Source organism: Balaenoptera ricei, chromosome 17 (assembly GCF_028023285.1).
Source record: "Balaenoptera ricei isolate mBalRic1 chromosome 17, mBalRic1.hap2, whole genome shotgun sequence".
Classification (NCBI taxonomy): domain Eukaryota; kingdom Metazoa; phylum Chordata; class Mammalia; order Artiodactyla; family Balaenopteridae; genus Balaenoptera; species Balaenoptera ricei.
The window spans coordinates 35,288,729-35,313,897 of NC_082655.1; the positions used below are offsets into that span (position 1 = coordinate 35,288,729).

Sequence of the window (25,169 nt, forward strand, 5' to 3'; positions counted from 1 at the left end):
ATTCTTGTGAAATAATTCAAAAGGAATTGGGATCTCCTTGCATAAAGACATTACTCCAAGCTTTTCCTGTATACACAGCTCACAATTTTATTCTAGGAATAGTGTTCGTTCTAACTTCTCAGTTGCATTACTTGATCTATTGGGGATAAATTTAAACATTTAAAAGTATACCTTTTAATGCATATTTAAGATTCTTGTAATCTAAATGAAAGAAATGATTTAAACTATATGCATACCACTGTTGAAATTTAGATGTTTGAAATGCTGGAGAGGGTGTGGAGAAAAGGGAACCCTCTTGCACTGTTGGTGGGAATGTAAATTGATACAGCCACTATGGAGAACAGTATGGAGGTTCCTTAAAAAACTAAAAATAGAACTACCATATGACCCAGCAATCCCACTACTGGACGTATATCCAGAGAAAACCATAATTCAAAAAGATACATGCACCCCAGTGTTCATTGCAGCACTATTTACAATAGCCAGGTCATGGAAGCAACCTAAATGCCCATCGACAGACGAATGGATAAAGAAGATGTGGTACATATATGCGATGGAATATTACTCAGCCATGAAAAGGAACGATATTGGGTCGTTTGTAGAGACGTGGATGGATCTAGAGACTGTCATACAGAGTGAAGTAAGTCAGAAAGAGAAAAACAAATATCGTATGTTAATGCATATATGTGGAACCTAGAAAAATGGTACATATGAACCAGTTTGCAGGGCAGAAATTGAGACACAGATGTAGAGAACAAACGTATGGACACCAAGGGGGGGAAAGCAGGGGCGGGGGCAGGGTGGTGGTGGTGGGATGAACTGGGAGATTGGGATTGACATGTATACACTAATATGTATAAAATGGATAACTAATAAGAACCTGCTGTATAAAAAAATAAATAAAATAAAATTCAAAATCCAAAAAAAGAAAAAATTTAGATGTTTGTCTTTTTTATTTAAAAATGGATCCAACTCAGTTTTGATTACTGAAGTGTGTTAATTCTAATGCTTTTACTTCAGTTCTGTGTTCTTGTATTATTACTTCCTGTATGAATACAATCAAATTCTAATTTTGCATAATTTTCTTATAATGGAAAATGCTGCTCTAAAGAAACAAGCAATCAACTCAGAGGACTGGAATAATGTTCTGTATCATTTTATACACTGTTGCACATCGTATAATTCGTTAGTGAAGGGAAGGAGGAGTACTGGCAAATTTATCTTCCTCATTATTCAAATAGAATAGTTACATATAATACAACACTCTTCCATTATTGCTTTCTCTTTTAATAAAATTATTTGGGTAAATTTGAGATTTTCATTATTTTTTTACTATAACCGTCTTTGTTGCAACCCAACTCATAAAGCCCAAATTTTATGTAAGAGCAAGCATATTTGAATCTTTGGATGTGTTAACAATGAGAAAGATTTAGGTTGTCAGTTCCAGCCGTTTGTTATACGATTCCACTGGTGCTTCTGAGTCCACACTGTTTGCCTGTTTCATAAATTTAAGGCGTTTTGCTAGTTACACATGATGAATGCATAGCCCGACAGTCTCCTCTCTTTAGTTCATCTCGGCAGCTTCACACTGAGGCTGTATTTGCTGCCACCATAACTACTAAGCTATGTGTACTAATAAGCCCTTTGGTGCTGCAAGATAAAATAGAAGAGGGCAGAAGTCGCACATTATTCAGGAAGAGGCACAATGCAATTTTCTTTACGACGTCTTCTGCTGAAGTCAGGGCACGCTGTGGTTTGCCGGCCCAGGTACCGCGACGTGGGTTTCTGTGCGTGTGCAGGGCGTGGAGTGCAGGATGCCGTCTCTGCTGTCCTTGCCGCATTAGCCAGTGTGACGTGTACCTGCTACGGCTTCCGCCAACCCCACCCCGGTAGTGACATGCCAGGAAAACGCTGCCGGCTTTTCGGAACAGCTTTAGAATATTTTGAAAACATTTTTTTGCACTGATTCTACATTGTTTTTAAATGTTTGCTATAATGTAAGAGAATGTAGAGGGGGAAAACGGTAGCTCCATAGAAGTGACCCACTCCTATCGGAATTTAGAAATAGGGAAAAGGTTAGGGCGTCCCCACTGGCAAGGGGGCAGGTGGGTGTGCAAGATAAGTTAGAAAACTCTCGCAGGCACACACACAGGTTAAACAAGGAGGGGCTCGCCTAGTTGGACACAGAACCTCTTTCAGAGCTGGTGGGGATCCATTGTTTGAATTTGTTGCATTTTTGTCCCTTTGTGGATATATTTTCACCTCCTCTCTTTTCAGATTAAGCTTCCATTTTCATTTTCTCTTAACGAGAAACGGAAATAGTAAGCAGAGTGTAAATAGCTAGACAGGAAGGCTTTTCTTAAGCACACAGACCTGCGCACATCCTTCAACACTTGGCAACATACCCCCTGAGGCTTTGCTCTGTTTTCTACCACGAGGTGCTGTGCTGAGTGGACAGAGGACGAAGCTCTGTGTCCTGCGTCCACCTTTGAAACTTATCAGCCATGGTACCTTGGGGAAATCCTTACATCGTCACCCTCAATTTCTTTAATATAAGTAATTGATATTGTCCCTTCCTTTCTCACGATATTTCAGGGATCTGCTGAAACAGTATATGTGAAAGCCCTGTAAACGTGCAAGAAGGGGCTATGCTTTATTTCAATTTGTGGCATTGGGCCGCTGGTGTAGTGCCCTGCCTACCCTTGACATTCTTTAAATATCAGTGGAATTCTTCAAAGTGACACAAGCAATGTAATACTCTTTAAGGTTAGTAGAAGATAAGCTCAGTGGAATAGAGCCATCGTTTCTTAGGCATCTACCACATGCCAGCATCGTTCTCAGAGCCGTAAAGAGAAATGCCAACAAAACTCCACAGATACGCTTAATGCTCACTTAGAAGAGAAAGGGCAGCTGAATGTAAGAAGTAATAATCTCCACCTGACACCAAGTAAGATTTCAACAGGTAGAGAAGGAGAGACTCATTGTTATAATATTGACTATTGGGAAACACTTCAGTGTTTACAAAGGGTTTTAAGTTTATTCTCTCATAAGCTTCATTCCCTGGACCAGTGTGAGGATTGGAGTGGAAATAAAAGTGTGTGTCGAGTTCAGGATAGAGTGACGAATTCGGTGGTTCTGATGAGGTTGGGATGCAACCTGGAAGGGCCCTGAGGACCAAGCTATGGGCTTTAGCCTTTAATCTGTCATCAGTAGGGAACATGGAAGATTTTTGAGAAATAACATGACATGATCAGATGCAGAGTCTTAAGCCTGGAGAGCAGTTAATATTTCTGAATTCAGGTGGGAGATGATGAAGGTCTGCATTAAGAAATGGCAGCAGTAATTGGAAATAAGTTGCGAGACAAGGATTTTCCTATGGCTGTTTTTTTCCCCCTAATGATAAATGGAGTTTTCTTTAAACCAGTTTATTCCTCTTTTTCACCTCTGATCTTAGAAAAGACGGTTAAAAAAAGTAATAAAACAACGGAGAATCATTTCTTACCCCAGGTAGAGAAGAACTGATTTGGTGAGTCATTGATACCCTATGTTTGTTAGTGGTACCAATTTGTATCCAGTTTGTTCTGAAAATAGCATTCTTGTCCAGCCAGATCCTGAGAACGGGTTGTAAGTCCTCCTTAGAGCAGTAGGACCATCCCATTGCTGGAAGGCCGATTCGCCATGGGACTTCTCTGAGCCTGCTCTGATTCTGCCCCAGCCCCACTTCCCAGCCTCAGGAGGGAAGACCAGAGAAAGAAACAGTGTCCTGCTGTCCATCAGCTGCTTCTCCAGTGGGACCTCTTTGCTTAATTTCTGGTTAAAATAATGCCTTCTATGCAGGGAAAACATTCAGCCAGGGGTCTGGCAGGAGTCCTCTCTGGGTGCAAACCCACAAATGTCTTTCACATCTAGCAAGTGATCCAAGGGGGGAGTCAGGCAGGAAGCTAACAGTGGTTCTCTTTCTTTCTCTCATGTCACATTCTTGCTCTTGTTCTTTCTAATTCTTCATGGAAAAAAGGGGGATGACTCTGGAGGGCTCATCTTTGTAAGCAACCCACCAAACTGAATCCTTATCTCATTCAGATTAAGAGTCAATGTTTACTGAGCACCTGCTAGATGCCAGACACAATACTGAGTTTTCCCTCACTCATCAGGATTCCTTTTTCTCATTTCCTGTTTTCTCACCAAACAGCCCCATGAGAGAGGTGTTAGTACGTCTATTTTACTGTAGAAGAATGAGACCCTTAGAGAGGTCAAATGACTTTCCCAAGGTCATATAACACTGTATTATAATAAGGACTTTAATTCAGTTCCTTTGCTACCAAGTCCAATTCTCTTTCCACACGCCTTGCTTGGAGGACACAAAAGGCGCAAGAGGTTAAAAGAAGTTACTTCATAGTCTCTCCTTCTTACCAATTATTGTACTTCCGACTTGTACGTAAGTTTGATGGACAAACGTTAATATTTTAGCCACATTGGCCAGGATAGAGATTGATTGATCACCATCTTCTAACAGAAGCATTCGAATACCAGAAGTGATCCAGCCAGAGATGTGGAAGGGCTGAGAGTGGGAGGGTGGTTCTCACGCTACTCCCCTGGGACCACGAGCTGCATGCATTTGTCATGATGGTTAGCTTCTTAAGCCCCTCTAAGCCCCGTGGAGCAAAACCAAGATATAATATCCCTCTCACCAACAAAATTGCAAAAACTGTAAAAATAAAATATTAATGAAAATACTCTGAGCTGCAGCCAGAATACCAGACTCCCTCCCTTCCTTTCCCTATCTTATGTAGGATGCTATTTTTGTAGGAATATTCATTTTAAGCCAGGAAACAGTAGATGTTAAACACATGCTTGCTGAATAAATAAAAAAGAATTATAAACTATTCTTAGACTCCATGGAGGGGCTTGTATCAATTAGCTAAATGCATTTGTGGCCCCTGGAGAATGTCTAAAAATGGAGACTTGAGCTCCTCGTGTACCTCTGGCTGCTAATTACATGATGAGGCCTGGATCCCCATAGCTGATCTATTTGCCCTCCTGAGTCCATGACGGCTCACTCTTCTGCTTTATGGTTTTATCAAAACCCAAAGTAGTACTTCCTGTCTTTTAAATAAGAGACTATTGGACTTCCCTGGCGGTCCAGTGTTTAGGACTCTGCGCTTCCACTGCAGGGGGCGTGGGTTCGATCCCTGCTCGGGGAGCTAAGATCCCACATGCTGCACAGCATGGCCAAATAAATAAATAAATAAGAGAATATTTAGTATATTTAGCTAAGCAGAAATTTATCAAAATAGGAATTCCATGGAAGTCAGCCAAGGTAGGGTCTTAGCCTGTGGCAGCCCTGAAGAATGGTTGAGGGCCCTCAGAGCTTCCCTCTCTTTCCCTCCCTGCAGCTGGCCCTGACCTGGCATCTGCCACGAGGTGGCCCAGACAGGCAGCTCTGAGGCAGTGGCCTGATGGCCAGATACACTGATGGCAAGGGGACACGTGCACTTCATCCGAAGACCTTGACTTCAGGCACTCCAAAGATTTCTTTCTTTGGATCAGCTTTGTAGTTTCTGCATGCAGTTTAGTATGACCCCTGTCCATTTACTCAAAGCCACTTACTTAAGGGCACTTTAAGCATGCAATGTAAGTTCACCACCAATTGCCGGCAATCTAGGAGTGGGTGGGGCATGGGAGTCAGCCATTAGCTAGACTTGAAGTGGGGGGAAAGGAGTGGGCATGAAAAGTCAGGAGCTGAGTATTAAGCCACAGAGGATTTAGAGTGCTGTTTGGGTAAAATAGCTCTTCAGGCTGAAATGAGACAGGGGGCATTCATGTGGTGACAGTAGTGACAGGGTGGACATGGCCTCCTAGGTACTAGAAATAGCTAATGCCAAATTTGCGTGTGTGTGCCTGTGACACAGGCAGAGGGGGTGGGGTGCAATTCCAAGTCCAATTTCAATTCTAATTCAGTTCTAATCCTAGCTGGTGTATAAACTCTTACAAAATGCACGGTTAGCATATAAAGGCTCTAGAGGAAAATGGCTTGTTGGAGAATTTATAAGGGAGAGTCTAGAGATCATGGTACTTGTCAAAGACATCAAGAACATGTTTGTAATAAATACTGCCGAAGGAATCCAGGAACCATGACTAAGGTAGATGCCAAGGGAATGAAAGAAAAGTGGAATCAACCGAAATTGCCATCAAGGGGGTTTAGTGAAATCAATGTCATGCAATGGGCTGTAAGCCTCCTGTCACTAATTATTCTATCAGCTACCCAATTCAATGCTTGGCCCAAGGTCAGTGCTCAATACTGTCTGTTGAATCAATCAATCAGTAAATCAATCAAAATTCAGCAATTTGAAAAATGAGATACATCCATATGTATAACACGGAAGAGTGCCCACAATATACTTCCAAGTGAAAATGATCCCGTTTATGGTTAGACTGTACACATTTCATATATGTGCATTTAAATGTCTAATATGATATATATGCACATATATATGCATATATAAAACAATAGTGGTTATTTCTTATGGAGTACTACTGGATCAGAGCAAGGGTGTCCATGTTCTAGTTTTGATATCCCTTTATTACCTACATTTTTTATAATAATAATGTAGCACTTTGGCAGTCAGCAAAACTAAAAATGATTGTTTCCATTTGGGGAAACAAAGGAGAAAGGGTTGTTGTTGGATAACGTTCTATTCAGAGTCTATCAGAAATATATGTTTTATTGGCAGTAATATGGGTTGTACTTTATTTTTTATGGAAAATAAAACTTGGAGAAGAGCCCAAGGCCAGGCCCTCTCAGTCTGAACTTCAGGCTCTATAGAACAAGGGCCCAGATATTTCAGAGACCGAAAGCCCTGCTCACGCTGGGAAGACCAGATGGGTTTCCCGGGCTTTACCTCAGAGCCTGCGGAAGGCAGAAGGCAGGGTGGATCTGCTTCTAGAGAGCCTCCTGCTCGCCGTCTATTTTGTACCAGTTAAGTTCTCACCTCAAACCCCATCACCTCTCTGCAGGGGGAGTGAGTGCAGGGGTGTGACCCAGGAGAACAGGTATGACCCCTCAGTCGGGAGATGTGGGTCCGAATACCCCGTCCTCACTGGGAAGAAGGCCTCCCTGCAAGCAGTGGCTTTGTGACATAGTTCAAGCAGTTCCAGCAAAGCCATTTTGTGGTCCACATGAGGATGTAGGGAGCATGTTTTGCTCCCTTATATGAGCTCATCTTACCAGAGGCTGGAGGAGAGAACATTCTTCGGTCAAGGCAACTAAGTTAGCGAGATTATTACATAACTTCAGTTCTCCCTCTGTAATATTTTAATTTTTTTCCCCTCTCTGCACCAGTGTTTCATTTCCTAATTTCCCCACTATATGTAAATATGCCAGTTTGTATACATGGTCTCCTTTCAGACTTCCACTGAGAGGAAAGTTCCATTGAAGAGAAATTTCTGAAACTGTGCTCTTCGGGTTTTTATTTAGTCATTCTTTTTTCAGTGAGAATTAAGGACAACTGACCTTGAAATGAATTTGCTGGATTTTAGCCGCCTGTAAAATTCAGATGACTAAAACATCTGATGTCCCAGTGATGGTAAATGAATGCTTCCTCCCATTAACCTATAACTTTTATCACTTTCTTCCTTACATTTTAGGAACCTTTTTTCAGTTATGTTTTCATAATTTAGACATTCCATTGGTTGAAAATTCAAAGCAACTCTTAGAGGTACATGTTTGCTACATGTTCCAAACAGGCAAATGTTTTAATTAACCCGGCCTCTTTCGGAAACCACTGTGGGCTCTGTGTTCCTTGTTGCAGCTAAACGTGACTTTAGCTGCTAGCTTCTTGTCTATTCCATTTTAGGAGACCTCAGTGCACTTTGCATTGAGACTTCCTCTGAGGTTGACCAGGCTGTCCAGGGTAAGTTATGGATTTTTTCCTGGAAAATCTAACTCTGGGCATTAAAGAATTAACTCACAGAGTTTTAGAACCTTATGGGGAATCACAGAAATGAAATGCTGCAGCTCTTTCCAATCCACAGATACAAATTATAAAGAAGGGAGCACGTGCATTCCAAAAGGTTGTTCCCTACTCACCATTTCCTTTCCCTGTGGCATCATTTTTAGGAGCTATTCCTTTTTTAGTTCTTTTTAGATGGAAAGTAAACTTCATAGTTTAGATTCCTGTGCATGTTCTTTGTTGGTGGTTTGGTGTCTTGTATATTTTTCCTTTTTCATCCCTGGTCATTATTAACCCCAGATTTATTTTTTGGACACTGGGCGACCGGATGTGACCCAAAATAAGTTGGGAAATTTCACATTGCCCATCTCAGATTAAACTACTGAATAACAGAATGCTGAGGTTTAATAGAATATGTGTGTATTTCATTTAATGAAATGCAGTTGAGATTCAGCAAAAATTAATATATATTGTATATGATATATGTTATATATATTTTATAGTAGATAGATAGATAGGTAGGTAGATCTTACAGGGTATTTAAACTAAAGGGTTGAGGACCCAGTTGCTAGTTAAAAGTATTCTTCAACGCCCTGAAGCAAAAGCCCTTAAGAGGTAAAAGCTGGAGCGTGCAGGAGGCCAGGGTACGTGGGCAGGGGGGCTGAGAAGAAGTCAGGGGTGGCCAGGGCCAGCTTCCACAGAGCCTTGTGGGCCAAAGGAGGGAATCTGGATTTTCTTCTCAGTGTATTAGGAAACCCATATAGAGCTTTAAGCAGAGGAGTGACCTGGTCTGTTTTGTGTTTTTTAAAGGTCATTCTGGGGAGGGGAGTGGAGAGCAGATCGGGGCCAGGTAGGGGGAAGGAGGACAAGAGTCAAGAGTGAGAAGCCAGCAAGGAGGGCGTTGTAGACATTCAGGAAGGAGGCGATGATGGTTCAGACTGAGGTATGACAGTGGAGATGGTGAGAATGAGTGTATCTGAGACCAATTTTAGAGACGGAGACAAGTTTAGACAGCACCTGCTGATGGAACGAAAGTGCAAGGAATCATAGGTGAGTCCCAGGGGTTTGGAGTGAACAGCTGGGTGGAAGCTGATGTCCTTTACGGAGACGGGAGAGGCTGGGGTGGGGGAGTGAGCACAGGATTCAGAGAGGAAACCAAGAGCCTCAGTCCTCACCGTGCCGCTGCTTTGAGCACTTCCGTGTGCCCCCTCGAGCTGGCATGAAGGACACAATGCCAGAGGGGGCACATTTTCAGTCTCTGTGTCTTCCTACCCCCTCGCTGCCCGTCCTTGTCATCCTCCCTGGCTGGTTCCTTCTCCGCTTTCAGATTCTAAACGGCAGGGCGACGGAGGGCTCAGTCCTTATCCCCTTCTCTTTTCCATCCACATTCACTTCCTTGGCATTCTCAGCCTGTCTTTTGCTCTGAAGACTATCTATATACTGATGACTCCCAAATTTATATTGCCTCCCTGGACCTCTTTCTCTAACTTTAGACACATCCAACTACCTGCTCAACATCTCCAATCAAATGTATGATAAGCATATCAGAATTAACACATGCACAACTAACTTAGCACTGATACCCATGCCCCCTGCCTCACCCCAAAGCCCTGCTTCTCCTGCATTTTTCTTATTTCCGTAAGTGTCAACTTCATCCTTGCTGTTGTCTTTTTTTTCACACCCTACAGCTGAACCGTCAACTAATCCTGTTGACTGTACCTTCAAGCTGTGTCCAGAATCCCACTAAGTCTCGCATCCTCCACTGCTACCCTGGCTCCACCCGCTGTCGTCTCTCGCCTGGGTCACTGCGGTGGCCTCCTAACTGGTCTTCTCACCGCTGCTCTTACCCTGCTTCAGCTTTCTCTCAACACAGCAGCCAGAGGGATCCTGTTAGAATATAAATCACTCCTCTCATCTCTCTGCTAAAAATCCTGCAGTGGCTGTCTGTCACTCAGAGTACAAGCCAGTTACTTCCTGGTCCCACATCGTCTGGTCCTCATGACTCTTCTCATTTCATCTCCTTCCTTTCCTCGCACCCTTGCTCCAGCCCTGTCCTTGAGCATGCTAAGCATATTCCCCGTGTAGACCCTTCTCATCTGCTGTTGTCTCGGCCTGGAATGGTTTTCTCTCAGTCATCTCCATGGCTACCTCCTTGCCTCTCTGGTCTCTTACAAACGTCACTTTCTTAAAGGGGCCTTCCCTGGCTTTTTATTTAAAAGGTCAACACCCACCCACCCATTCCTGGCATTCCCCACTCACCTTACTTTTCTCCATGGCACATCTCCTTCTAACATTTCACTTATCTTATTTATTGTCTGTCTCTTGCCACTAGGCTGTAAACTGCATGAGAACAGGAGCTTTGCCTGTTTGTTCACTGCTGAATTCCCAGTGTCCTGAGCCATGCCTCCCTCCTGATAGACACTTAGCCCATATTTGCGGAATGGGTGAGTTCTAATAGGAGGTCGTCTCTTCCCTCTAACTACTTGTTTCTGACTTTGTATGGAACTATTGTCTTAATTTCTGTATGTGCTTGTCTGTGAAGCTAGTAGGGCATAGTAAAAAAAAAAGCAGTAGACAGCCGCATGCAAATCAAGCTTCCCATTTGGCTCTCTCATTCAAAAGCTGTGTAACTTGAGACAAGTCACTTTGCCTCTCAGAGTTTCCTTCCTTCCTTTCTTTCGCTTATAAAATGGCAAAAGCTACCCTGCCATCATTCAGGGTTGCTGTGAAGGTTCAATAGAATAACATATGAAGTGCCATCAAGAATAAGATGCAGTTTTCACTGACCATAGCATCTGGCCTTGACTCAATGCCAGAGCTTTACATACATGACTGTCTCGTTTAATTCTCACATAGAATCAGTGAGACATGAACTTGTACAACTGAACTCATGTCACAGATGAGAAGACTGAGGTGCACCAAGAAACTAAGTGAATTACCTGAGAGCTAGTCAATGGTAAAGCCAGGCTTTGAACCCAAAAGCATTTTTATTCCATGGCCTGAATTTTCCTCATTATGTTCTACTGGCACAAAATAAATGTTTTAATGACCAAATATGGAGTGATTAAATGGATGTGACCTGAGGTGCAGCTTCTGTCTCCAGATGATTTGTTTTCTTGACTGCTAATTAATGTAGCATTTCCCTTAATGTTATTTTTTTCCCCCTCTTCAACTCAAACAGCAGAAATTCCTGTCTTCCAAAATAAAAAAGGTATTGTCAGGCATTTTTCTATCTTTCCCTTCCTCCCTCAAAGAATGAAATGCTATCCTGTGTCCCCGGAGATTTCTGTCATACAGCCTAACCAAGTCCAGATGGTTTTCTCAAGTTCAGACATCATACTTAGTAAAGTGTTTGTAGTTATCTACAGAAACAAGTTCTGGACTAAATTGCAAACACCCGCTTCCCAGATAGCTTATTCCATGCTCTTCTGCTTTGTTTGTGTTATGGCCTGTCTGTGCTAATGAATTTGTAAATGTGGTTTAATTACTGTTTACCGGAAAAATAGCTGCACACAGATCAGTCTCAGTGGGAGTCTTAGCCAAAATGTTGAGGCAATTTGTTTCTAGGGCAAAAACAGCTAATAAATGAGAAGAACTTTTTAAATGTTGGGAAGGGAACTTAAGTTCGGTTTTGAAGAAACAGTTTTTTATATATCCTGGGAAACAAATCATTCTTTAAGAGAGTGGATTTAAATATCAAAGTGGCATTTTTTTCCCAAGGCCTTGCACTCCGTAATTTGCACGGAACCAAAGTATTCTAACAGTGATTTGATTGAATACCACACCAAAGGGCTATCCTCTAAAGAACTCACCAAAAGGAAAACTCAAAATTACTTGTAAATTCCATAAAATGTTTCGGAGCTCTGTAAATCCATGTATTATGTATTACCTCATGTTTCTGAATTCTTGCCTCAGGCAAATTGCCAACTTAGCAACTAAATGACAGTTTTAAAATTCTAATACAAACCAGCCTCTCCAACTTTGCTCTTTTTTCTCCAGGAGAAAAAAATAAAAGGGACACAAGAGGGAAGTGAAAGTTATTGAAAGGTTCAATTTATAAATTCTGTTTGTGCTCTGCCTGGAGTTGTAGTTTAATTTTGCTCTTGCATAAAATGGTATTTGCCTGATTCTGCATAAAGGGGCACCTTTGAAAGTAAATAAGTTCTTAGGGCAACTGTTGGTCCTGCTACTAGGGAGGAAGCTCTGTCACGCTACCCTTCGGGGATGCCTGCCTCAGAGCCAGAGTGGGCCGGTTCTGCCTTCAGTGAGAACTCAGAAAACAAAAGCAATCAACTTGGCAACTAATAAAGATGTTTGTCATTTCCTGAACTGTGGATATAATAAAGAATTTGAGCAGTGTGAGATGCAGACCCTGCCCTCAAGAAGTTTATTTTTAGTGGGGCAATAGGTACACAGGCAATTCAATCTAAGAGATCCCAAGGCGGGGGGAGGGGGAATTGAGTGAAGGTGGTCAGCAAGTACAAACTTCCAGTTACAGTGTAAGATACATAAGTTCTGGGGATGCAACGTACAGCGTGGTGACTACAGTTAACAATATTGTGTTGTATATTTAAAAGTTACTAAGAGAATAGATCTTAAAAGTTCTCATCAGAAGAAACGAATTCTGTAGCTATGCGAGGTGATAGATGTTAAGTAGACTTACTGTGGTGATCATTTCCCAGTATATACATATATCAGGTCTTATGTCATATACCTCAAACTTATGCGATGCTCTATGACAATTAGATCTCAATAAAATTAGCGGGCAGAAGAGACCCCAAGACCAAGTCTTAACTACCAAATACCTTTAGTGTCTCAAATAACCGTATGAAAGCCAGGGCCTCATCTTTGGGGCAGAAAGACTCCTTTTCCAAGAAGGTTATTCCATATTTCCACGTTGTAATTATTTATCTGTCTATCAGTCATTTCTTCATTCATTAACTCACCCAATGTTATTTGCGATGGGCCCTAGAGAGACAAAGTAACTTCAACAAGACTCTGTCTCAAGGAGCTCACCCTGCAGTGGGAGGGAGGCAGACATAAACACCACAAAGTGAAAATCTCAAAGAAACTGGCAATCATTATTAAAATGGGGATGTGTTATCTTTTATATATTCTATGTTTCCAATACAAGAAAAATGTAAAATATAAGTGCAGAGCCCCTTTATTAAAAGGGATTTATCTTAACCATGTTTAAATCATAAGACTTTGGACATGGGAACTAAGCTCAGATATCACCTCCTCCAAGAAGGCTTCCCTGATAGCACCCATGTCCCCTTTTGGCTTGAGTGTCCCTTCTATGTACTCTCACTGCACCACGTCCATTCCCCTGATACAATGTTTTGAATTTTTATTGTGTTGTCCTCTTACTGCCATTACCACCTCCATACATACACAACTGGGTACCCCTTAAGGAGAAGGGGACACATCTTACTCTTTGCATTCACAGCACTAGAAACATGCCTGGTATATGGCACTAGGTTAATGTTGAATAGCTCTGTGAATGGGAAGATGATAATTACAGGTTTTTTCCCCATCTAATAAAAGTTGCCTTTATTCCTCACATTATATTAAGTTTTAAAATATGTAACAAAGGGTATATATTCTTGTTTTTTGAAATGTAAATGTACTAAAATGTAAATATATTAAATGTAAATGTATTAAAACATTTATTAATAGCATATTTAGATAAGGGCGCATACGAAAAATCTAGAAGGACACACACCAAAATGCTGGTGGTGGTTATCTCTTAAGTGTTAAGATTTGAAATGATGCTAACTTTGTCTTTATGCATCACTGTGTTGTTTAACTATTTTACTATGGATGTGCTACTGTTATGATAAGAAAATATGAAGTTATTTGTATTTTAAAAAGGAAAATTTGGCCCATTTCATAAGCCACAATCATAGGATATAAACAACTTTATGAAACATCATCTTTACCATCTAACCCAATGTTGACAGTGATTTGACTTTGTGGATTTAAATAACTGACCAAGCTTGGTGGCATTTAATGGAATTAGATGGGTTTCTGTTTTCCTTACTCATGTCTGTGTTTATAATATTCAGAAGGTACCCAAGCACTTTATTTGCAGTTGTCTAAAACGTGCTAAATTATCTCTTTTGCTCGCTCTCTTTTGTTCCTTTCCTTTAATTCTCCCTGCTAATACTTGGATTGGGTGTTAGAACCCCAGTCTTTTTAAAGCCAGGCTTAACCTCTTGCAAATAGATAAGGCAGAACTAAGTAACCAATTAATTCTCTCTCTCTTTCTCTCTCTTTTTCATTATAAATCTCCTGTTTTTAGGGTGGCTCTGTGTAGAAGAAATATCAGTTTTCTGGTCCGTGATAATTCTGCTGTGCATCTTCTGCCTGCCCATCTTTCAACATTTTGTTTCACTGACCACAATGTTGGAAAACCCTAGACAATGTTATTGGGCTAACAGTTTATTTCTTTTTCCCAAAGGAACAATCACAGATTGTAAAATGTGCCTCTAAAGAACAGATTTAAAAAAACTATATATACTGTATTCTTTTTTATCTGCAGCTGAATTCTTGCTGCCAAGATGGGGAAACAGAACAGCAAGCTGCGCCCAGAGGTCATGCAGGACTTGCTGGAAAGCACAGATTTTACAGAGCACGAGATCCAGGAATGGTATAAAGGCTTCTTGAGAGACTGCCCCAGTGGACATTTGTCAATGGAGGAGTTTAAGAAAATTTACGGGAACTTTTTCCCTTATGGGGATGCTTCCAAATTTGCAGAGCACGTCTTTCGCACCTTCGATGCCAACGGAGATGGGACAATAGACTTTAGAGAATTTATCATAGCCCTGAGCGTAACGTCAAGGGGGAAGCTGGAGCAGAAGCTGAAATGGGCCTTCAGCATGTATGACCTGGATGGAAATGGCTACATCAGCAAGGCAGAAATGCTCGAGATTGTGCAGGTACGTGGACCTTGCCCTTTACAAAGAGAAGAGCGTGAGTCACAGTAAGAATTGGGAAGTCCACAGTATAGCTTAGTGGAGAGATTGCACACTGGTGGTCCGCCTGGGCACTGATTTGGCCTAGCCAGTGTCTTTGAAAATGTGGAACCCATATACAAAACAGGGAGATTACACATAAACATGCAGATTGGCTATCATCTCTTGGAAACTCAGGAGCTCTGGCCACACTGGGCCCACATTCTTGCCTGGCATAGGTGCCCTGGGGCTTTTTGGTGACTCCTCCCTACAGAGGGACATGCACTCTTCAGCTGGTCATGCTCACTGTGGCCACTCCATCTACTCAGTGCAATGACCTGCCTGGACCTAGAGCCTGGAGTGATGTTTAATCATCAAACTCTGACCTGGGTTCAAATCCTGCCTCTTTCAGTCACTACCTCTGTGACTTTAACCCAAGTGAGCCTCAGTGTCCTTATCTGTAAAATGGAACTATCAGCAGTGCCCACTGCTGTGGGATTGTTTTAAGATTAGACTGAATCTCCGTGTTCAATGCTTTTTAGCACAGCGCCAGCCTTATAGAAAAGCTCATCATCACTGCCATCACTAATTTCCAACTTTATTAGACACTTGAATAAAAGTAGGGATCTCTAATCTAGCTTCTATCTCATCAGAGATACAAACAGTGCAGAATCAAGGCCTCCATCATTTTAATAGGAAGCACTCCATTTTATTTCCCCAAATCACTCACCCAGAGTAAACTTCCCAAACAGAACAGGAAAAGGGGTCGTTTTTCCTTTCACCACCCCCTCTTCTTTGAAAGTCCACACTCAGGCCTTGTCACTGTCCCAAGAAGCTGTGTGCCTTTGTGGGGATTCTCACTGTTTGCTTCTAGCTGGTCTGCACTATTTAGGAGAGTGCATATTTGCAGATGCTACAATCGCTTCAGAGGTGGCACTGTCTTTTAGGTGTCTGGGAAAATACCTGTTAGAAAGTGATAAGATGGAGGCAGGCTGTGGGCCAGCAGAATCATACACAAATTAAGGCTCTATCTGTTAAAGTAAGTGAAACTGCAGCTTGATTACAAGTGTCAGCACATAAATTCCTTGCTGAACTTCTGTCCCTCCAAGACTCAGAAATTCAAGCCATTTAATGTAAAATGTAAATTCATGATGTTCACCTGCAAATACTAGTAAGTGGTCAGGGTGAAGATCAGGGTCCAAACAAGTTTATAATGAGGCTTGTCAATGAATGGAGGGTGGAACTCCATAAATTTTCTAGTTTTTCTTCTTTATTGTTGCTTCCTATGGTTTAATTTTGGTATCCACAGAATAGTGTTGGTGGTAACAGACTGGAATCCTTTTGTTTTTCCTGGCATTGGTAGGAAGGATTCTATTGTGGACTCTGTAACACTGAAATACACGGTATTGGTTTCCTCTTGCTGCTGTAACAAAGGGCCATAAACTTAGTGGCTTAAAACAACACACATTTATTATCTTAGAGTTCTGGAGGTCAGAGATCTGAAATCGGTTTCACTGGGCTAAAATCAAGGTGTCCGCAGCTTGCATTCTGTCTGGAGGTTTCAGAGGAAAATCTGTTTCCTTGCCTTTCCTACTTTTTGAAACATTCCTTAGCTTGTAGCCCTTTATATCCAACTTCAAAGCCAGCAACAGTGGATTGAGTTCTTCTCACATTGCCATTCCCCTGGCTATCTCATTCTGCTTCTCCCTTCCACTCATAAAGACCCCTGTGAGTACACTAGGACAACCCAGATAATTCAGAATAACCCCCCCCAGCTCAAGATCCGTAACATAATTACATCTGCAAAGTCCCTTTTACTGTGTAAGGTAACGTATTCACAGGTTTCAGAGATTAGGACATGCACATCTTGGGAGGGCCGTTATTCAGTCTACCTCATATGTCCAAACGCAGTTATGTTCCGTCTTCCAAAGAATAATTTTGTGCTATATCAACATCTGGGTGGAAAAGCAAAACCATATGCAGATTTATTTTTAGAGTCTTACACAAACATTTTCACATTCATGTGTTTGTTTTTTTTAAGTGACAAACTTAGGAACATGATTTAGGCCCAATATTTTATTATTGGCATCAAAACCGTCTCTCATGAGTCTTAAGCCAGATCACAATTCTGACGTTTCTCCCGTAACGGCAGATCCTCTCCTGGGGTGGGGAGGGCCCTAGTCTCAGCCCCCCGGCTGCAAGAAGAAGGAGAATCCTTCCTGCCCCACACAGTTCTCTGTCCCTGAGCCCAGCCAGAGGCAGGTCTGAACCACCCGCACCCAGCCCAGCGCAGGCTGTGTTTCAGGAAGCGGGCAGCGAGCATGTGAGTAGCGTTGCGCATTGAACCACGAGTGCTCAGATGCTCTCTGGGATCTTGGGGGTGAGGGAACATGAACTTAGGGATCCATCAACAGGACCGCAGGGAGAGAATGCAGGAAGAACAGGGAGTGAAACTGACCCCCTTCTGTTCTCAGAAAGTAACTAGGATCCTTGAAAGAACGTTTTAACTACAGGACTGTCATTGGGTAGGAGTACATAATCTGTGTTGCTTTACTCTTATGATTGAATGAAAATCACAGGCTTAGACAAAAATTGATCACCTGGATCCAAAACAAAGATGAAGAGGGAGTCAAGGGAAGAATTGGCATGTGAGAGCGGTTGTCTTGAGCAAAGCAGGTCAATATCACCTTGCCCCTCTCCTTTTTCAATCTCCTTTTCCTTCTCTTCCTCGGGTAAGTTATTTAACCTTTCTGTGCATTGTTCTCATGATTTGTGAACTGGACCAATCATAGCACCTGCCTCAAGAGTAACCGTAAGGGTTAAACAGTTATTACAAGTAGAGTACCTAGAACAGTGCCTCTCATGGGGGATCCTTCAGTAAATGTTGCCTACTATTATTCTATAGAAGTTTCTGGAGCTGAGACAGGATGTTTCCCTGCAAAATAAAGGGAGGTCATTTCCCATTCAAAGGACAAAGTAATAGAGTCTCCCATTAAGTTTTAAGTTAAGTTTACCTAGTCATATAAATGTATGTTCACAAAACAAAGGGAGGTAACCCAGCTAAACCTCCAATTGGTGGAACTCACAGAAGAGATATTCTTGTGCAGATGACTTTAGGAGTTCCCAGGCTTCTTCAGCTGTTGTCTTTCCCACCAAACACCATCCCAGCTGGGAATAAGCTAAAACTTCTGGGCTGCTCTGATGCTTACGGGATTTAAGTAACAGAAAGATCATCTTTCCAGGAGAGAATGTGGTTGGCACCAGGAATTCCCCAACTCCGAGCTGTTGCCCTGAGCCCATAGGTACGCTTCATGCATCGGGACTTTTGGGGCACAGGCTGTCTGGACTTGTTCTCAAGTCCTGCTAGAGACTTTCGGAAAGGAATATATAGGCTAACACAGTGTTACCTTTAGCAGTTCTCAGGGAACTCACTTTAATGATCAGGTTGCGATCATTTCTAGTTAGCATATTCATTCCTTGGATGGTAATGATTGCTTTAAAGTAGATGGTGTTCAAATACGTGTCGTCTTGGAATCAGACTCTCCCTCCTAGTTGTGATTCAAGGTTAATTAGCACTTTTGATAAGGCAGAGTGAACTTCATAACACCCTTAGTCTACATTTTCACACCCTTTGAATGAATGAAAACTAAAGGAAGGAGGTTGGGCTTATGCTGGCAGCCCATCACGGAAGACTTCATTTTTGTTTGTTTGTTTCTTTTAGCAAAATGGGAATTTTTTTTCCTGATTCACTCATCAGAATAAGGCATATGTATCCATACAGCAACCAGATGAAGAGGAAGGGAGACTATGGTGTTAGCCATGCAAAGGTTTACTGTCCACAAACACCAAACAGACTCACAAATTAATCTGACCTGGTCTCAAGAGCACCACCTGTGACCAGTTTAGAGACAACCAGCTTGTGAGTATTTGTGCCGTGAGGGATCAAAATCAGGACCAGAAAGACTTGGTTACATTCTTTCCAAAACCACTTCCTGAGTGGCATTTTTTTCTCCCAAAGATCTTTCTAAATTGGTGTCGTAGACACTATGTCACTCGTAATATGTGCCTTGGAGACCTGAAACGCTGTGCTCTTCTGATGGTGAAAGAAAAGGCTGGGGGCGGGTGGTGTTGTGGTGAAAGCTTCTGGTCCATCTTGATATGGCCCCTGGGAATTCAGCTGCAAACTCTTGCCTAATTCTCAGTTATGAGTGTGGACCACAGATGTTACTCTAGAACGCAACTTCGATTTCTCTCCCGGAGAAAATTCTTTAAAGCAGTTGCCCAGGTTAGTGACTTTCTCTAAGAACTAACCTTAGTGTTTGTTTATCAGTTGCGTTTGGCTTATCCCTTTCTTATCAGGGGATTAATCTTATCGTGACAAGCCACATTATAGTTTAAGAGTTGAAGTTAGGCATCTGGCAACACAAGTGAGTGCCTGCTACCCAAAGGCCCCCCACTCTGCTGTGCCCTCCAGGTCTCCTTTGTGGACTCCTCTGTCTTCTCCTGTTTCTTAAACAAGGATATTCCCAAGCAGAGTTCCAGCCTCAGCCCCCTTTTCCTTTCATTAGTTCTGGGAAGTCATCTTCTCAGTGCTTGTATGGACCAGGCATAGTGTTAAGTGTTTTCCACACTGTATTAGTTTCCTAGGGTTGCTATAACAAATTACCATAAACTGGGCAGTTTCAAACAACAAAAATTTATTCTATCACAGTTCCAGAGGCCAGAAGTCCAAAGTCAAGGTGTGGGCAAGGCTGGTTCCTTCCAGAGACTCCTGGGGGGATCTGCTCCATGCCTGTCTCCTAGCTTCTGGTGGTGGCTGGCGATCCTTGGTGTTTGGGGCTCGCATCTCTCCTGTCATCATGTGACATTTTCCCTGTATGACTGTGTCCAAATTTCCTTCTTCTTATACGAACACATCATTGGATTAGGGCCTGCCCAAATCCAGTATGATCTCATTTTAACTTGATTACATCTGCAAAGACCCTATTTCCAAATAAGGTCACATTCACAGGTTCTGGGTGAACATGAATTTTTGCAGGACATTAGTCAACCTGGTACATGTGCATTATCTCGTTTAATCCTCACAATAACCTTATTAGCCCCATTTTATGGATGAAGAAACAGAGTACCTTCAGGTCTTCACCTCTGCTATGTCCAGCTGTTAATGGACACCTCCACTAAGACATTGCACTGGTACCTCACGGTCAAACATTCCAAAAACAAACTCGGTATTGCCCCCCAAAATGTGAAGTCCTAAACCACAGCAGCTCCAGAATGTCTTTTTAGGAGAGTGAACGGGCTCTTTGGAAGGGGCTGTTGGAAGCAACCTTTGCAGAGCACTTTATATAAGATTGAAACAAATAGTAATTGCCCATATCTAAAAATGATGGGTACCACCACTTACCTGAAACAAGACAGTGGCTGAGGAATGGGCAAGAATGATAAATTTAGAAAAATATGAAGGAGGCAGATTTGATAGGTCTAGTTGGCTGCCTGCATGTGGAGACGGGTGGTAGAGCCGTATTAAAGATGTCTTTGACTTGATTACAGGATGGTGGATGGTAGGACTGTTTACCAAGAAAGAAACAAACAAACAAACATGAGTGGGGGCAGGGGCCTGGGCAATAATGAGTTTCAAGTAAAATCTTATGTGAAAACTAATATAAGAACGGAGATGCTTTGGTTGAAAAAGGGGGTAGGGCCCTTATTCTCCCCCCATCCTCTCCCTGCCTGTGAAAGTATCTACAGGACTTAGGGAGAACATTATGGATTTACTGACTTACTGTATTCTTCTAGCTCTAAACAAGAAAGTGCTTATGCTGTTCTAGATACATAGATATTGATCCCATTTTAAGAGTATTTCCAAGAAAGATTCTCATGGCCTCTCTCTACCCTCCTTTCCTGGTATGTAATACCCTTCTAAGCAGGATGCTTTTCTTTTATCGATAATCTAAGAACAACCCTATACTGCTTAACTTCTTTTACCCTTGGTGGGTTGTCATGGGGTCTTGGGTGTCCTGTTGGAAGACCCTACATCTTCTGGTGAAAAGCCAGTCTGGTTTCCTTCAGAGAGAAGAGTGAACTTTTTAGCTCTTGGAATTGTGCCTGCCCTCAGTTAATCCCACAACCTTTATCAGTTCAGACATGAGCCCTTCCTTTCCAGCATTCCGAGAGGTGGTTCATTCAGAGGGAAAAAGAAAAATCACATATATATATATGTCAAGAGGAAGCTGGTAATTCCCCTGGCCGCAGGTGGTGCTGTCCTGAGCCTGCCTAGGGCAGAACCAGAACTGGGTTCCTGGGTGTCCCATAGCGCTGTATTTACCCAGAGACAAGAATAGGGCTCTTCAAGTTTAATTAAAAACAGGATGTCCCTGCTGGGCCTCTCATTGACATTGCTAAAAATAAAGTAGGGAAGTAGCCTGGCCTCTCCATGGTTTAATCCCATTAAATTTGGGGGAGGGGTGTGGGGAACTGGAGTTAATAAAAGACACGATTTGTTTCAGATTGCTGTCTGGAGTTGGGTCTTTTCTCTCCCTGCACTGTGGAGTCCCAGGTCTAATACAATCAATGCTGGCTTGCTGAGGCCATGAGAGAGGGGCAAAGGGACAGATGATTCCCCACTGAGGTTTTGCAGGGCTGTCACCCACTTACATTGGGACCCCTGGGGCTTGTCACCTCATCTCTTTGCTCACTGCTCTAGTACCACCCATGTTCATAGACCTGGTTTTGTGAATAATCCACTAATCCCTTTCTGTGAGCTGATGCACATTAAAAACAAACAAACAAACAAAAACAATCTAGTCTGAGTGCTATGAAAGAGCCATCTGGAAATGTGAGTGTCTGAAAGGTGCCCGCACTTCCTTCTCAACCCCTCAGTATACTCAGACGTTGCATCTCTTACCCAGTTCCAGAAGCCTCGTTTGCAAATATCCTCATATAAGGGGGTCCTGACTTTCTTCATTTTTGTTTTGTTTTTATTTATGGGTATTTTTGTTTTGTTTTTATTTATGGGTATTTTTGTTTTTTGGTTTTTTTGAACTAACCTATCCTCATTTCTCTGCCCCAGCCCTATTCCTTTAGCCTAACAGCTAAAGGCTAAACCCCTGAAGACTTTCTGTTGGGTGTAAGAGCCTTGTTTTCAAACACACATTCATCTGTTTGCTTGGTCTTTCGTTCATTTGTTCAACCAGAGTATTAAGAGAATAATGCCTAGATTATTACACAGTTGACTTCCCTTCAGAATCCCAAGAAGGAGAATTTCATGAACCTCAACTCTTAGAGGCTGAGAGTTCCAAGGCGTGTTCCAGACCAGTGGGTTTTACTTGCTACTATGGGACCTTACCGAGGCCAGAATAGATTTGGGGAAGGAACACGCAGCCCCAAAGAAGGCTGATTACACAGCATCCTTAAGACTTCTAGCAAAAGTAAACTTATTATTTGTCCATAAATGCCCCTCCCACATCACCTCTACAACTCCTGAAATGTACCAGCTCTTACACCTTTAAAGAGGTGTACTTGTGATTAGTGGGACACTGATATCTAGATACTGTTTTGTTGTTGTTGTTCTAAGATTATGAATTCACAAAATATTTAGATTGTGTAAGTCTGAAATCCGTGTGAGGGGTGTGTGTGTGTATATTCATCAGTTGGTGCCACCGATTCCTCTTTGAGTCAAGAGTTACAGAAAAGCTTCCATGTTGGAGCAAAGAAAGCTGAGGAGAGGGTGCTAGACCTCAAAACATAGGTAGTATGGAGAGTCTCCTGCTTTCCACTCTTGTTACTAAATATTCACGTGGCCCTGAAAGTTCAGCACCTCTGTTTCCCATTTGTAAAACAGTCTCTAACTCTATGGCCTTTTCTAGCTCCCCCAAGGAGTCAGGTGTCCCCAGCGGCTTGGCGCATGGCACTATAACCCCAGCACAGATGGTAGTGTAGTCCTGGGCTGGAGGGGACAGCAGTAGGGATCCAGGAGGAAGACAGAGTATGGCTCACCTCTCGCCTCTGGAGCACACTTCAGTGAGCGTCTCTTGGGACAGCTGACTGTGGCCAAGCTTACTTTTACCCCAGTGACACCCATCACCCCACACAGAGCCATGACTCCCAGTTTGCCCTGCCTCCCAGACAGAATCACTGTGGAGGCAGCTTCAGTTCAGCGAGGGCTCTGGATGTGTTCAAGTCAGACTTGGGGAGCCTGGCCTGAGGGGTCCCTATGGGGTGGGATCAGCCCAAGAGTCAACACACTGGGTGAGTCCATTTTTCACTCCTCTTTTGTCAACGGAGATTATAATATTTACCCCCATTTCTCCAGAATATTTTAGGAGGAACTTGAGGCAGAGTTGATCCTGAACAAGACTGTAAAGCAGAGAAGTTAAGCCTTTATCTCTTTTTGCAACCCTTTTTGTTTCCACATTTCCCCTTTGGAGACTACTTTCTTTCAGCTGCCTTCCTTTCTCTCCTCCCACTACATCCCAAGTTCCAGAACTTTCCAGATTTCTCCGCCCACCCTCTGGCAAAATCTACTTTTTCTAAAACTCCTTCCCAGGGCTAATTTTCCCAAAGTGAATCTGAGTACCAGAACCATGGTCTGGAGATAAAAACAATGACTTTACATTATGCTTCCAAAATAAAAACAGCATTTGACAGCTGAGGCCTTCCATGCGCTTACTGGGTACCACGGGGGGTCCACAGGTGATAGAGGAGATAGTTTCAGTACTGTTCACAAAACCTTTTCAGTAGAACCCTCTTTTGCCCATCAGATTTCTGATGTACCCAGTTTATTTCAAGCTGAGATTGTATACTTATTTCATCCAAAACTTGGATGGCAGATTGTTCCCATCCCCGGGATACTTGGCAGCTTGCTGAGAAGGAATGTGAGACGATTGCCACATACAAGGGGAAAGAGCACTGGGATGGATTGGTAATGTCTGCCTAGGAGAAGAGGAGGGCAGGCCCTTACAGACCATCAGTGTTTGTCACCCTTGAGGGACCCAGGGAGAGACCACAGTAGACCCTGACCTGTCTCTGGCCTGAGGAATGTCCCCTACAGCCTGAGAGCGGGGACCTCAAAACAGCAGCAGCAGCACACAGGAACCTCATTAGAAATGCACTCTCAAGCCCGCCATCTCCCCAGCCCACCCTACTCAGTCAGCTTCTGCGTTTTCACAAGATTCCCAGGGGATTCATAAGCACATTAAAGTTAGATACACGGGGGGCCTAGTGGATCTTCCTGCCAGTTGTCGCTCCTGAAGGTTCTTACCGCTGGACAAGCTCTGCTGGCCTGGCTGCTCTCACCAGCAACTGCACGTCTCTCTTCTACGACAACAGATGGTCAGGAACAGAGCTGGCTCTCTGCGTGATGGGAGGCATTCCCTTCAACCCTGTATTTGGGAGGTTTAATAATAGGGCCATTGTGTGCGAAACCAAACCATGTTTCTGTCTCACGCCATGTTGCTTCTGTCCCCAGGCAATCTATAAGATGGTCTCCTCTGTAATGAAAATGCCTGAAGATGAGTCGACCCCAGAGAAGAGGACAGAAAAGATCTTCCGCCAGATGGACACCAATAGAGATGGTAGGAGGCCATGGCTGCTTTGCTTCACTTTGCTTTGCTTTGCTTTGCTCAAGTGGGGCGGGGGGGGGGGGGGGGGGTGTGCTGCTGGAGGGGCTGGGGTGTCCGGGCAGGGAAATTCCACTCGAGGACAAGATACTGGCCGTAAGGACCTGGCTCAAGGCCCTTTGTGAAAGTGGCTTATCCTGCTTGCCCCCTGTAGGGGGAAGATGGAGGCTGGATCCTGCAGGCCAGCGAATCAGAAAGTGGGGAGGGGCTTGTTATCCACCCAGACCCTAGTAGCTTTCATCCCAGCCTGCCCAGGGGGTTTTGTTGGGGTTTCGTGCGCATGCTCCAAGGTGTTGGGTTTCCTGGAGCCAAGTGGGACCCCTCAGCCGTTGGCGGGTGAGTTGGCCAGCAGATTCCACCCTGAGGGAGCCACCCACAATTCAAATCCAACAAGGGGATGCAAAGCAAACCAAAATGAAAGGAGAGATGGATTTCGAACTCAAGAACAGTGGATTTTAGATGTTGGATTGCCAGACAGAATACAGGAGGCACGATTAAATTTAATTTTTGGATAAGTAACAAATGACTTTTCAGTATAAGTTTGCCCTATTCAATATTTGGGACATACTTAAAAAATCGTTGTTTATTTGAAATTGAAAGTTAGCTGGGCATCCTGTATTTTATTTGCTAAATCTGGCAACCCTAGT

At 43.0% G+C, this 25,169-nt stretch overlaps 1 protein-coding gene across 11 annotated transcripts in view; it reads left to right on the plus strand.

The window, feature by feature from the left end:
• The window catches only part of NCALD (neurocalcin delta), a 445,233-nt gene that overhangs the window by 415,667 nt on the left and 4,397 nt on the right, over positions 1 to 25,169 (plus strand). For all 11 annotated transcript variants that reach the window (XM_059902284.1, XM_059902282.1, XM_059902281.1 and 8 more), the window contains 2 exons: positions 14,494 to 14,890; positions 24,372 to 24,477. In XM_059902284.1, the coding sequence (XP_059758267.1) occupies positions 14,513 to 14,890; positions 24,372 to 24,477 (484 nt within the window). In that variant the 5' untranslated portion in view covers positions 14,494 to 14,512. The remainder of the gene's footprint in view (positions 1 to 14,493; positions 14,891 to 24,371; positions 24,478 to 25,169) is intronic.